This window comes from Nipponia nippon, unplaced genomic scaffold (genome assembly GCF_047370975.1).
Source record: "Nipponia nippon isolate SJK-2023a ecotype South Korea unplaced genomic scaffold, ASM4737097v1 scaffold_30, whole genome shotgun sequence".
NCBI lineage: Eukaryota > Metazoa > Chordata > Aves > Pelecaniformes > Threskiornithidae > Nipponia > Nipponia nippon.
The window spans coordinates 1-13,810 of record NW_028262348.1 but is presented as its reverse complement, the minus strand read 5'-3'; the positions used below and the strand labels follow the sequence as shown (position 1 = coordinate 13,810).

The window sequence follows — 13,810 nt, the reverse complement described above, 5'->3', positions numbered from 1 at the left end:
AGCTTTGCCGCGCATGCGCGCTGCCTCGGGGGCGGAGCTTTGCCGCGGGGGGGGCGGAGCCTTGCCAGGTGAGGGCGGAGCTTTGCCGGGTGAGGGCGGAGCTTGACCAGCGCATGCGCGATGCGTCGGGGGCGGAGCCTTGCCGCGGGGGGGGCGGAGCTTTGCCGGGTGAGGGCGGAGCTTTGCCGCGTGAGGGCGGAGCTTGACCAGGGCATGCGCGCTGTCTCAGGGGCGGAGCTTTGCTGCGGGGGGCGGAGCTTTGCCGTGGGAGGGCGGAGGTTTGCTGTGAAGGGCGGAGCTTTGTCTGCGCATGCGCGCTGTCTCAGGGGCGGAGCTTTGCTGCGGGGGGGCGGAGCTTTGCCATGGGAGGGTGGAGCTTTGCCGAGGGGGCGGAGCTTCACCGGCGCATGCGTGCTGTGTGCAGGGCAGAGCTTGGCTGCAGAGGGCGGGGTTTTCCGCTGGGAGGGCGGAGCTTCGCCAGCGCCTGCGAGGTGCATCGGGGGCGGGCATCGCGCCGTGGGTGGAGCTTCCCCCCGCGGAGGGGCCAGCGGGAGCCCGGCTGCGGCTGCAGGCAGGGAGGAGGTGAGCGGGGAAAGTCCCGAGAAGGGCGGCGGTGCCTGGGGGGAGCGGCCGGGCCAGCGGGAGGCACGGAGCGGGGAGGGTGCGGTGCCGTGTGGGAGCCGGGCGGGTGGGGCTTCCCGGGGCCGGGCGGCGGGGGGCGCCGCGCCGCTCCGGGGCCGGGGGGCGGGGGGGCGCCGCGCCGAGCTGAGCCGCGCTGGTTCGATGCTGGGCGGGCGCCGCGCCGGTGCGGGCCGGGCGGCGGGGCAGCGCCGAGCCCCGCCGGGGCCGGGCGGCGGGGGAGCGCCGCGCCGAGCCGCGCCGCTCCGGGGCCGGGCGGGGGGGGAGCCGCTCCGGTCCGGGGCCGGGCGGCGGGGGAGCGCCGAGCCGCGCCGGGGCCGGGCGGCGGGGGAGCGCCGCGCCGAGCCGCGCCGCTCCGGGGCCGGGCGGCGGGGGGCGCCGCGCCGAGCCGCGTCGGTCCGGTGCCGGGCGGGGGGGGGGAGCCGCGCCGCTCCGGGGCCGGGCGGCGGGGGAGCGCCGAGCCGCGCCGCTCCGGGGCCGGGCGGCGGGGGAGCGCCGCGCCGAGCCGCGCCGCTCCGGGGCCGGGCGGCGGGGGGCGCCGCGCCGAGCCGCGCCGCTCCGGGGCCGGGCGGCGGGGGGCGCCGCGCCGAGCCGCGCCGCTCCGGGGCCGGGCGGCGGGGGGCGCCGCGCCGAGCCGCGCCGCTCCGGGGCCGGGCGGCGGGGGCGCCGCGCCGAGCCGCGCCGCTCCGGGGCCGGGCGGCGGGGGGGGCGCCGCACCGAGCCGCGCCGCTCCGGGGCGGGGGGTGCCGCGCCGAGCCGCGCCGCGCCGGTCCGGGGCCGGGCGGCGGGGGGCGCCGCGCCGCGTCGGCGCCGGGCGGGGGCGGGCAGCCGGAGGTGTTGGCGGGGGCTGCCCGGAGCCGCGCTGGGGGCTCGGCGGGGCTTCCACGTGCGGCGGCGGCGGGGGGAACGGTGTCCCCGCAGGGTCCCAAAGCACGGAGGGTTGCGTCTCGCGGCATCCGGGGCTTTTGGTCGGTCACGTTGGTTCCCCGGGGCATGCCGGGAGGTGTAGTTTCTAGGGCCGTGGCTGCCGGGCAAACCGCTTCCTTTTTGCCTCCTCCTTTCCCTTGCCTGCGGGGGAGCGGCGGGCCGGCGGGAGGCACGGAGCGGGGAGGGTTCGGTGCCGTGTGGGAGCCGGGCGGGCGGGGCTTCCCGGAGCCGGGCGAGGGGGGGCGCGTCGGGTCGGGGCCGGTGGCGAGGTGAGCCCGGAGTTGGGCGGGCGCCGCGCCGGTGCGGGGCGGGGGGGCCCCGCGCCGAGCCGCACCGCTCCGCTCCGGGGCCGGGCGGCGGGGGGGAGCCGCGCTGGGGGCTCGGCGGGGCTTCCACGTGCGGCGGTGGCGCGGTGAACGGTGTCCCCGCAGGATCCCAAAGCACGGAGGGCTGCGTCCCCTGGCATCCGGGGCTTTTGGTCGGCCACGTTGGTTCCCCGGGGCATGCCGGGAGGTGTAGTTTCTAGGGCCGTGGCTGCCGGACAAACCGCTTCCTTTTTTGCCTCCTCCTTTCCCAGCGTCACCTTCTGCGTCCCGGGAAGAAAATCCCGCGTGGGTGATTCCGCTCGGCGCTCAGGTAATCGCGTGTCTGGGGCTGCGGGAGCGGGGAGAAACCCTTGCCGGGTCAAGGACGCTCCAGGGGCGCCACATCAAAGCCAGAGGAAAGGCAACGCCGCTGCCCGTGCCGAAAAGCCGATGACAAATTGCAGCTGAGAGAGCGCGCCGCGTTCCTGCAGTGCTCCCTTGGCAGTTTCGGCTGTTTGCCTTCCGGGCAAAAGAACAGACTTTCCTCTAGGAGAAATGAAGAGCTGCCTGTTCCCTTCTTTAGGGTCCGGTGTTTCTCTTCTGGTCGGTCGTGCTACTTTGATGGGCGAGCTGGAAATAGCCTGTTGTTTTGATACGCAGAACTAAATTGTTAGTAACATGCGGGGTCAGTAGAGTTCATTTTGGAGCACCTAGGTGCCAGTGGAAACGTAAGGAATGAAACGCGATGGAAACCGATCTTTAAACTTTAGTTTTCCTTGGTTTTTCTTTGCCATCAGAGCGTTGATGGCACGGTGGCCTGTGGCTCGGTGCACGTTCTGTTCCGTGGAGCCTTCGGTCTAGGACTTTGAAGTAACAAAGTTTGTCCTTCCAGAAAAGGGCTAGTCGCTCCTAGGATTGAGGTGTGGGCTTGGCGAGTCTCTTAAGCACGTGCCTAGAATTAAAGCCGAATTTCACTTCCTGTTGCTGCTGTTTGTCTTCACTTTCATTCCTTTCGCCACTGCTCCATCGTGAGCGGGAGCTCTGAATCATCCCTTTTTTTCAGTCTCGCACACGTTTTTTTACCCAAGGAGGTGCTACGTTTAGAAGTTAAGGAGTTTTCTCACAAACGCGTCGGTCGATGCAATTGCGTTGTGATTGTTAAAACCCCCAAAATAACACCGGTCTTACAGATCTGGCCTATTTCTTCTGAACACGGATTCGTCGCGTGCAGATCGGGATACAGATCGTCTGCGCTTCCTGCTCTGTGGAGGACACTGTGCTGAGACAGGGGTGAGCTCCCAAAGGAAAAAAAATACAAGGTCATGGGGTTTTTTTGTTTGTATTTGGGGGCGGGGGGGGTGTATTTAAAAGAAAAAAAAAAAAAAGAGTGGAATGTTGACTGGTGGCAGCCTGCAGAGCTCTTTTGCTGCCCGGCCTCTCCTTTTCCTCTCTTGAAGTCCTCTTTTGTGGCTGTAATTGTCGTTTGGAGAAGTTCGGAAGAGCAGTTCAGGGACTTGCCTGGGCCCGTGTGCTAGTAATACCAGGAAGGGAAACGCTTGAACGGATAGCAAAGAAGTTGGCTCCAAGTAGAGGTTCTGAAGGAAGAACAACGATAACAGGAAGCAAATAGCAAGTTACCAAAAACTGGGCGCGTGTCAAACGCCTCCGAGTTTTATTGCCGAATGTTGTTTGGCAATATGTTCCAAACGGCTATTTTTTCCTTTGCTCGGCTGTAGCCTTTGCAAGACTTCACAAAACCGGGCAGCTTGGGACTCCTCCCCAGCTTTATGCTACAGTTTTTTTTTCCTCTCTCAGCAGAGTGTCAGCTGCCGCCGTTTCACCGTGGTCGCCCTTTCTTCTGCCGTGAAAGCGCAAGACGGACGGAAAGGCTGCGTAGCGGTCTGCGAGTACAAGGTGCGTCCGCGATGCGTGTCCGCGTTTTTCCTAAGGCGCTTGTAGCATGGACTTCCAAGTTAACGTCAAGAATGCGCCAGCTCTCCTTCCTTCTGTAGTTTTTCTAGGAGCTATTTTAACGCAGATCCTAAAAGGAAAAGAAGGTCTGCGCTGGAGCGTGTTCTGCCTGTGCAAAGCCGACTTCCCTCCGTTTATTTTGCCTTCCTGAAAGCGCAATCTTCTGTTTCTGTGCGCTTACTAGGAAATGATATCGGGGACAATAATTGCGTCCTAAAAGAGGAAAGACGCCGTTTGTAAGAGTTCAGGCGTTCAGAAGAAACAGGCTTTGTTTTCGTCATAGAAGCTGTGTGCTTTTTCAGTCAATAAGTTTTGAAAATATCTTAGAGTAGTACTTGAAAAGCTTACTGAGATACTAGCGTCCGTACTAAAAGCGATCCAGGTCCAAGGAGAGACGTGGACAAAAGAGGAGGAATCAGCCTCGAAAATTCGTGTGTGTGATTAAAAACGTTCAAAACTGTAAATACGGGTGTGAGGCATTGCAGTAGAGAAAAATCTCTCGCCTTTATATATATATATAAATAAATAATATTCATATGTATATATACAGAATTCATATATATATATATATATATATATAAAAAGAAGGATTTCCAAATACAAACCTATATCTGCTGTATTATATAAATGATTCAAAAATAATTTTCTGTCTTTTTCCGTTTTTTCCGTCTCCGTTTTAGTTCACCGATGCGGGTTTTTAAATCACTTCCTGATGTCCTGTTTTTTAATTTTCCCAATTATTTCTTGTCTTTCCTTAGTGCCCTTGCTTTTTAAAATTTTGTTTCTGCATCTCTGTTTTAGTGCACTGTCCCTAATGCTGATTGCTTTTTAAGTTTTCTTTCTATGCCTCCTTTTATTCCGTTCACTGTCTTTATTTTGAATGATTTCTTGTCTTTCCTTAGCACTGTCGCTTTTAAAAATTTCTGTCTATGTCTGCATTGTAGTTCAATGTTGCTACTTTGTACTGCTTTCCTCTCTTAATCCTTTGGCTTTTAAAATTTCTACTTGCATCTTGTTTGCTGTCATTAATTTTTAATTATTCTTTCTTGTTTTTCCTTAGTGCCATCACTTTTTAAATCTTCTTTTCCATCTCCATTTTAGTTCACCAATGGGATTTTAAAATTTTTTCCTTATTTCCTTAATCACCATTGCTTTTAAAAGTTTGTCTGTTTTTATACCATTTCCTGTCTTTATTTTGATGTGTTTATCTTTAATTATTTTTTTGTCTTTCCTTAGTGCCCTACCTTTTAAAATTTTCTTTCCACAGCTCTCTCTTAGTTTGTTTTCTTTTTCTTTTAGTTTTCTTTCTATGCCTACTTTTATCCTGTTCACTGTCTTTATTATTTAATGATTTCTTGTCTTTCCTTAGTGCCTTTGCTTTTTAAAATTTCTATTTATGTCTGTGTTGTAGTTAGCTGTCACTATTTTTTAGTGCTTTCCTTTCTTAATCTTAATATTTGGGTTTTCCTTTTTTCCTTTCTTAATCTTGATCATTGGTTTTTAAAATTTTCTACTTTTATCTCCTTTGCTGTCATGAGATGTTAATTATTTTTTCTTGTTTTTCATTACTGCCATTGCTTTTACAATTTTTTAATTCTACATCTCTCTTTTAGTTCACAGTTTCGATTCATTTTTTCCTTATTTTCCTTATAGTTTGCCATCGCCGTTTTTTCATTTGCTCAATATGGCTTTAATCTCCATTGCTTTTAAATTTTCTGTCTCCTTTTATCCCCTTTGCTGTCTTTATTGTGCTCTAGTTAATTATTTCTTGTCTTTCCTTAGGGCCCTCCCGTTTTAAATTTTCTTGCTCTGCCTTTCGTTTGCTGTCCCTAGTTTTTAGTTCCCTCCCCTTCTTTTCCCTAATGCTCACGGCTTTGCAAATTTTCTTTCTCTGCCCACTTTTCTCCTGTTCACCATCTGTAGTTTTGAATGATTTCTTGTATTTCCTTAGTGCATTTTTTTTTTATTTCTGCATTGTGGTTCACTGCTGCTATTTTTTAGTTCTTTCCTTTCTCCGTCCTTTGGCTTTTAAAATGTTCTACTTTTATCCCGTTTGCTGCTCTTAGTTTTTGATTGTCCTTTCTTGTCTTTCCTTAGTGCTATCGCTTTTTAGATTTTCTTTCATCACCTCCATTTTAGTTCAGTGATGCTATTTTTGAATGTTATCCTTATTTCCTTAATCACAGTTTCTTTTAAAGTTTTCTGTCTCCTTTTGTTCCAGTAGCTGTCATTATTTCCCTGTATTTATGTTTTAATTATTTCTTGTCTTTCCATAGTGCCTTCACTTTTTAAATTTTCCTTCTCCATCTCTTTAAGTTCACTGCCACTAGTTTTTAATTTTTCCATTTATTTCTCTAATCCCTGTTACTTTTTAAAATTTTCTTTTATGCCGTTCCCAGTCTTTATTATGCTGTTCTTTTAATTACTTCTTGCCTTTCTTTAGTTCCTTTGCTTTTTAGATGGTCTATTTTAATCTGTTCTAGCCTGCTGTCTCTATGTTTTAATTTTTCCCTTATCGCCCCCTTCTAAAATGTTCTTTCTATGCTTACTTTTCTTACTTTTGATGCCTTTATTTTTTAATTATTTCTCTTCTTTCTACATCTCGGTTTTAGTTCAGTCCCTATTTTTAAATTTTTCCATTTTATTTCCCTAATCCCCCTTGCTTTTCAGATTTTTCTACTTTTACCTCGTTCACTGTCTTTATGTTGCTGTCTTGTCTTTTAATAATTTCTTGTCTTTTGTTAGTGCCCTTGCTTTTTAGAGTTTCTTTCTGCATTTATTTTAGTTCACTGTCCCTATTTCATAATTTTTTCCTTTGTTTCCCTAATTCCCCTCTGCTTATTAAATCTTCTTTCTATGCCTACTTTTATTACCTTTGAATTTTTTTAATAATTTCTTGTCTTAGTGCCATCACTTTAAAAATTTTATTTTTACATCTCTGTTTTAGTTTGCTCTCCTTATCTCATAATTTTCCCTTTATTTCCCTAATCCCTGTCGCTTTTAAAATTGTCTACGTTTATTCCCTTTGCAGTCTTTATTTTGCTGTCTTTTCTTTTCATAATTTCTTGTCTGTCCTTAGTGCCCTCGCTTTTTCAATGTTCTTTCTCCATCTCCGAGTTTGCTGTCCCTATTTTTCAATTTTTCCCCTTTATTCCCCTAGTTCCCCTCTGCTTATTAAATGTTCTTTCTATGCCCACTTTTATTCCCTTTGCTGTTGTTTAAAAAATTATTTCTTTTTCTTTCATTCGTGCCGTTGCTTTTTAAATTTTCTTTCCGCATCTGTTTTAGTTCGCTGTCCCTATCTTTTAATTTTTCCCTTTATTTCCCTCATACCCATCACTTTTAAAACGTTCTTTCCCTGTCTACATTTTTCCCTTCGATGTCTTTATTTTTAATTATTTCCTTAGTGCCTTTGATTTTCAATTTTCTTCCTGTGTCCCCGTTTCAGTTCAGTGCCCCTACTTTTAAATTTTTTCCTCTATTTCCCTAAACTCTGTTGCTTTAAAAATTTTCTACCTTTATTCCGTTCACTGTCATTATTTTTTAATTATTTCTCATCTTTCCTTAGTGCGGTCGCTTTTTACAATTTCTGTCTCTCTGCATTTGTTTGGTTCGCTGTTGCTATTTCTTTAATTCTTTCCTGTCTTAGTACCTCGGCTTTAAAATTTTTGTTTCTATGTCTACTTTTATCTAGTTTGCTGCCTCTGTGTTTAATTTTCTTTCTGTTTGTCCCTCTACCCAGTTGCTTTTGAAATTTTCTTTCTACATCTACTTTGATCAAGCTCCCTATCCTTACTTTTTAATAGTTTTCGGTCTGTTGCGTACCCCGTTGCTTTTAAAATTTACTTTGTATGCGTCTCTCTCTTTGTCCCCCTTTCTTTATTTTGTAGTTTTTTCTTGTCTTTCCTAAGAGACGTGGCTTTTATTTTTCCGATGTCTAATTTTATCCCATCCAATGCGCTTATTTGTTAATGCTTTCCTGTCTGTCCTCCAGCCTGTGCTTCACTTCATCTCTTTTCTTCGTATGTCTCTATTTAGATTGCCATCTCTATTTTTTTCATTTTCCCCTCTCTTTATCCCTCGGCTTTTAAAATTTTGTTTCCATATGTAATCTGGTTTGCTGTCCCTGTTTTTAGTTCTTTGCTGACTGTGCTGTACCTCTTGGCATTTTCAAGTTTCCTTCTAGGTCTACTTTTATCAAGGTCCCTATCCCTGTTTTTTAATTCTTTCCTGTCCCATCCTTTTTGAATTTTTCTCTCTCTCATCTTTTACGCAGTTTGCTCTCCCTGTTTTTAATTTTTTCTGGTTTTCCTTACCCTGTCGCTTTTAAAATTTTCTTTTTATGTCTCCATTTATCTAGTTCCCTTTCCCTTATTCTTAATACTTTCCTGTCACGTACCATGTTGCTTTTAACGTCTTATTTCTATGTCTCCATTTATCTAGTTCCCTGTCCCATTTTTCTTTCCTGTGTTTCCTGTACTCCATTGTTTTTTATTTTCCCTTTCAAATCTGTCTCTCTCTAACAATTTTTTACATTTCCTGCCTCTCTGTCCTGTTCCCTTTCTATTTCTCGCTCTGTCTTACATTCTCTAATTTTTAATTCTTGCCTATGTTTGTTGCTTTTTAATTTCTATTTCTATGACTGCCTCTATCCAACTTCCTGTCACTTTTTTTTAATTCTTTTTGCTTTTTCCCCCTTTTGTACTTCCCTCTATCCGCCCCGCCCCGCCGCTGCCTGCGTGTCTCTTATTCTCTCTGTCCCTCTCTGCTGTTCCTGTTGTCCCGCTCGGTCCCTTCTGTCTCTCTCCCCTGCCCCCTGTTGCTCCCTGTTCCTGTGGGATCTCCCCATCCTCCTCCTCGCTGCACTCCATTTCTCTCTCTCTCAACACCCTTGTGCGGTTCCCCGTCCCTCTCTTGTTCCCAGTATCCCGTTTTCTGGCTCCCTGTCCTACCCCTCTTCTCTACCTCCCTCCATCCTTCCTTCTGCTTTCCTCGTCCCTCTTTTCCCTCTGTCCCGCTGCCTTTGGGCACCAAGCCTCGTAACCAGCTCATTGCTGGGATTTCTGATGGGCGTGAAGGAACAAACATTTGCTGCCTCCTTTGTGACCCCAGATGTGTTTCCAGCCCCTGGCCTCTGGGTGAGCGGCTGCGGTTGGGTCCAGGGGACGCAGTGATGTGCTGTGGGGCTGGGGTGATGGCCTCAGTTCCTGATGGGTTCCAGCTAGGGCAGCCCAGGTGGGACCCATGAAGCGAAGACGGGGCTGGGCCAAGTAGCTGGCACAGTGCTGCGGTTTGGATTGAGGATGAGAACAGTGTTGGTAACGCACTGACGTTTTGTTTGTCGCTAAGTAGCGCTTACACCGCTCAAGGACCTTTCAGCTTCCCGTGCTCTGCCCGGTGCGCCAGAAGCTGGGAGGCGCCACAGCCAGCTCAGCTGACCCGCGCCGGCCGAAGCGCTGTTCCCTCCCGTGTGACGTCACGCTCGGTAGGGAAACGGGGGGTCGTTGGCCAGGAGTCAGCGATCGCTGCTCGGGGACGTGCTTGGCATCGGTCGGCGAGTGGTGAGCACCTGTAGAGTGAATCGCTTGCTTTGTATACTGTTATTGGTTTATTATTATTACTACTAGTACTATTACTACTATTCTGTTGTCTTTTCCTTCAATTGTTAAACTGTTCTTCCTTTAACCCACGAGTGTTCTGACTTCCACCCTTCCAATTTTCTCCCCCGTAGCGGCTGTGTGGTGCTTAGCTGCTGGCTGGGGTTAAACCACGACAAAAGCTTCTGTCTACTTGTATTCCGTTTGCCGTTTCCCTTTTTTAATTCTTCCTTGTCTCTATTAGTACCTTTGCTTTTTCAGTTGTCTTCCTACGTCTCTCTTTTAGTTCACTGTCCCCGGTTTTCATTTTTTTCTCTTTGTTGCCCTAATTCCCGTCATTATTGACTTTTTTTTTGCTTTTATCCCGTTCCCTGTCTTTAGTTTTCAAGGAGTTGTTCTCTTTCCTTAGGGTCCTCCCTTTTAACAGCCTCGGAGGGGGCGTCGCTTCCCGCTGAGGAGCGGCTGGAGGAGGCGAGGTGGTTGTCAGCCGGGTCGTCATTTAATAGTAAAGTATGAAATGGCATGTTGGTTAATCATTTCCCGTTTGGTTTTGTGGGAGCTGTGCTGGCTGCCTTGAGAATCAGCCGAGAAGTTGAGGTGAGCTGGGTGGTAGAGGGGAGGCACACGGGGCTGGCTATTTCACCCGAGCGCCACGGGAACTTTGTGTCTCCTGGCATCCTAGGCGCACCGAGCGACAGCCGCAGCATCTTTCTTGAGAACAGGCGTGGAGCAGGGGAGCAGAGCGGTGCGGTGCTTTTGAGGGGGAGGGTGTCGCAGAAGCGGTTGGCAGTAACCAGACCGATGCTGAATACCAGCACTGTGTTTTAGTTTGTTAGTGTGCTGTGGGTTTTTGGGTTGGGAGGTTTTGGGTTTTTTTGTTTTTTGTTTTTTGGTTTTTTTTGAGATGATGAAGAAGAACTGAGTGAGTGCAGGAATGTTCTAGTTCGGTGTGTGGTGGTTTTCTTTTTTTCTTTTTTGAGGGTGGATTCAGATCCCTGGCCCTCTGAAAGCTCAGTTGCGGGGTGAGGGCTGAGGAGGTATCAAGGATAGGAATTGCAGGGAGGGGTTATAAAGTTGGTGTCGGGGAGAGGCCTGTCCAGGAGCAGTCTCCTTTGGGAAGGGAAAAGGACCGGGTTACTGTTCTTAGCACGCTGCTGACGTTGGCTGGGCAGGGCGGTTCCATCCTGTGTCTGTGCGTTCTGCTTTTGCGTAGTCTGTCTTCTGTGTCTCGTACCCTGGCTTTCTCGGGTCTTGATGTTTCCGTAGCTCTTGGTGATCATGGGGCCCCTCGGTAAGCCTCCTGAGGGTCTCGAACGCGTCGCCTCATCGGCATGGCGTTTCTTGAGCCCTGCTTATCTTGCCGTCGTAGCTTAAAGCACGGACGTGTCCGGGAAGCGTCGCGTTACAGATGTTTCTGAGGGATCGTCTGTTGTGTGCTTTTTCAGTCAGTAAGTTTTGAAAATATCTTAGAGTAGTACTTGAAAAGCTTACTGAGATACTAGCGTCCGTACTAAAAGCGATCCAGGTCCAAGGAGAGACGTGGACAAAAGAGGAGGAATCGGCGTCGCTTTCCCGAGAAGCATTGCCAGCCTTGTAAGTAGCGACAGCGAGTCCTGACGTGGTTTCGGTGAGTTACTGCTTCGGCAGCGTCCTTTTTCCTTAACCTACAGCGTGTGGTTTCTTACTTCAGTTGGAAAGAGATTTTCCAGAATGGAAGTCTTTCTCATTCAAAGAGAGAAAGTGTGTTTTATGAACTCCCCATCAGAGTGGGGATCTTCAGAGGTGATGCGCTTGGCAGTAGAAGTCAGCAGCAGCGAGACTTTCCGCTCTCTTAAAAAAAAAAAAAGAAAAAAAAAAAAAAAAAGAAAGAAAAGTCCGTTTGCTTCCAAAGACCCGAGCACAGCACGTCTTCCGGAAGTTGATGGCATCGCTGGTTCTCAGGTGCAACAGCCGAGATGTCATCAACACGCGTTCCTCTGCGTGCTTCGGTGCAGCCAAAAGCGTTAGCAAATCTGCCGGTCCTTTCTGGTAGCCTTAGGCATTGCAGCCCCGGGGATTGGATTCCGCCCGCAAAGTAAAACCGTATGGGGGATCTCTTCTCTCACTGATTTTTCTACCCTAGATGTAACTTTAGGAAAAAAAAAAAGTTAAAATTGTCTATACAAACTGCCTTGCATTGTTTCAACTGCAACTGCCAACTAGCTGTGGCGTTGTTTCAACTTTAACTGCCAACTAGCTGTGGCGTACAATTGCTTAGGTGTATTTGAGCCGTTAGGTATTTGTTCTAAACGTTGACCAGGAGAGGCAACTGAACGTTACGGGTTTCCCCCCCCCCCCCCCGCTCGTTTGACGGAGTGCTCTGAAGTACTTTTCTTTCTGTCTGGCTTTCAAGGGTGCGTTTCCCTGGCAGTTCAGTAGCATCTCTCTCGGGCAGCGCGGCTGGCCAGATGTCGCTCCTAATGACGTAAGGCGCAAAAAACCCCTGGTCAAATGATAACTGCGTATCTTGGAGACAGATAATCTGCTGGTATCGATTCACAGCTGTGCAAGTTAAATTAACGCGAAAGGAAAATCCAGCCCTTCTCCAGTAGAAGTATTTTTATTGGATGTCTGTAAGCACACGCACAGCTTTTTTAGTAGGAAGCGAATTGCTGCGATTTGTCCTCTGGTTTTCCTTTTACCCTCGAAAGCGTTACGCTTCGCTTCCAGCTTTATCGACCGAGCCAGCAAGATGCGCAGGAGCGCGAGGGCCGTAGCTGTTGCGGCGGATCTGTAAGCGTAGATTCTGATTGCGGTACGCCCTTGTCCTGCAGCCTCGCAGGGTTGTCTCCCTGCAGCCGTGCCGTAAGGAAGGGGCGAGACGTTTTCCAACGCCGGCAAGAGCGCGTACTTTTACGCGCAGAACGTGTTTGGAATCGTACCGGTTAGTCTTCATGCTGATTGGAAGCGTTCAGGTCGCTCTAGCTTTTAAAGGACGTCTTGTGTTTTGAGCTGACCTGCTTACCTCGAATCCTCCTTGAGCTCAACTGCTCTCCCCTCCCTTGCTCTGACTGAATTCCTCTACTCGCTGCTGTGCTATTTTTTTTCACATGCGGAAATATCGCTTGGGATTTTTGTTTTTCAGGTGTCTCGTTGCAAGCGTCTCGTGATGCTCGCTAGGTCCCCCCCGGCCCAGGTTGGCCTGCCGGTCGTGAAGCGTCCCGAGGGTAAGGGGCCGGCCCCGTGCCTGGAGGCTCCTGGCTCTGTCTCCGGCGGGTGCCCCGCGGGTGCGTCAGCGAGGGCTGTCTGGTGGGGAGAGTCCCGGGCCAAGAGGGAGCGGGGAGGTTCGCTCCCCTGGGGAGCCCGTCCCAGCGCGGGAACGGAGGGGGAGCACGGCAGAGCAGAGCCTGAGCGAGAGGTGCGTCACCGTCCCCTGGCAGGCTCCCCCCGCGGCGTGGGGCAGCCGCCGGCTTGCGGGACAGGGGCTGGGGGGGGCTGCAACCGTTTGGGGGGGCTGCCCCCATTTTATTTCTCTGGCGGAGCTCCCCTTTTCGGGGGGGCGCCTACATATGTAAACGGCATTATTAAAGTAGCGAGCTGCCGGTCGGGGCTGTTTTCCTTGTTTTGTGCCTTTTTTGGGGGGGGTGATGAAAAAGTGTTGGAGGGGCCTGGGGGGTGATGATGTCATTTGGGGCACCCCAACGTCCCTGGGGGCGGGGGGTGTGATGATGAAACAGAGGAGCAGGTGAGTGGGGGATGAAGGTGTCACGGGGAGGTTCCCCCCCAGAGAAAACTTGTGTGTGTGTGTGTGATTAAAAATGTTAAAAACTGGAAATACGGGTGCGAGGCATTGCAGTAGAGGAAAATCTCTCGCCTTTATATATATATATATATATATATATTGAAAAATAATATTCATTTCTCTCTCTATATATAGAGAAAAGGATTTCAAAATACAAACCTGTACCTGCTATGTTATAGAAATTATTAAAAAATCTAAATGGAGATAGATAGGGTTTAACATAAAAAAGAACTTGTCTATATGTGAAGAAATAAAGGAGTTTAAAACGCAAAAAGAGATGATGTAGATGAAGGAATTTAAAACAGAAGAAAGTCTGGATAGGTAGAGGTATCTACGCTTACCGTGTGTCACCGAGTAAGCCAAAGTAGGTCGTCTGTGTAATGGAAGTAAAGGTTCTATGGAAGTGTAAACAGATAACTAAGTCTAAATAGACAGAATTGTAAGTAGATACCGAAGTCTAAGATACCAAAGTGTCAAAATATCCAAGTCCAAGAGCAAAATATCCAAGAGCAACACGGTTTGGGGCTCCCAGGAAAGCCGAATCCGCCTGGATTTGTGCAGCTGGAAAGCAAGCGCGCGCGCACACACCC

At 49.9% G+C, this 13,810-nt stretch overlaps 1 protein-coding gene across 5 annotated transcripts; it reads left to right on the top strand.

Moving 5' to 3' along the window:
* The first annotated feature begins 279 nt into the window (after positions 1–279).
* Positions 280–13,024, top strand: LOC148054374 (uncharacterized). 5 transcript variants are annotated; one of them, XR_015707236.1, is made up of 4 exons: positions 280–582; positions 2,144–2,202; positions 3,062–3,161; positions 3,690–4,945. XR_015707236.1 is itself a non-coding variant. In XM_087768802.1 (4 exons), exons 1-4 carry the CDS (start codon positions 311–313, stop codon positions 9,861–9,863), a joined length of 483 nt encoding a protein of 160 aa, XP_087624928.1. In that variant the 5' UTR covers positions 280–310; the 3' UTR covers positions 9,864–13,024. The 5 variants fall into 5 exon arrangements, 3 of the variants coding, with proteins under 3 accessions (XP_087624928.1, XP_087624930.1, XP_087624929.1); XR_015707237.1 differs by having other exon boundaries at positions 3,687–4,945; XM_087768802.1 differs by lacking the exon at positions 2,144–2,202 and adding an exon at positions 9,849–13,024 and having other exon boundaries at positions 3,690–3,785.
* The last annotated feature ends 786 nt before the right edge of the window (positions 13,025–13,810 follow it).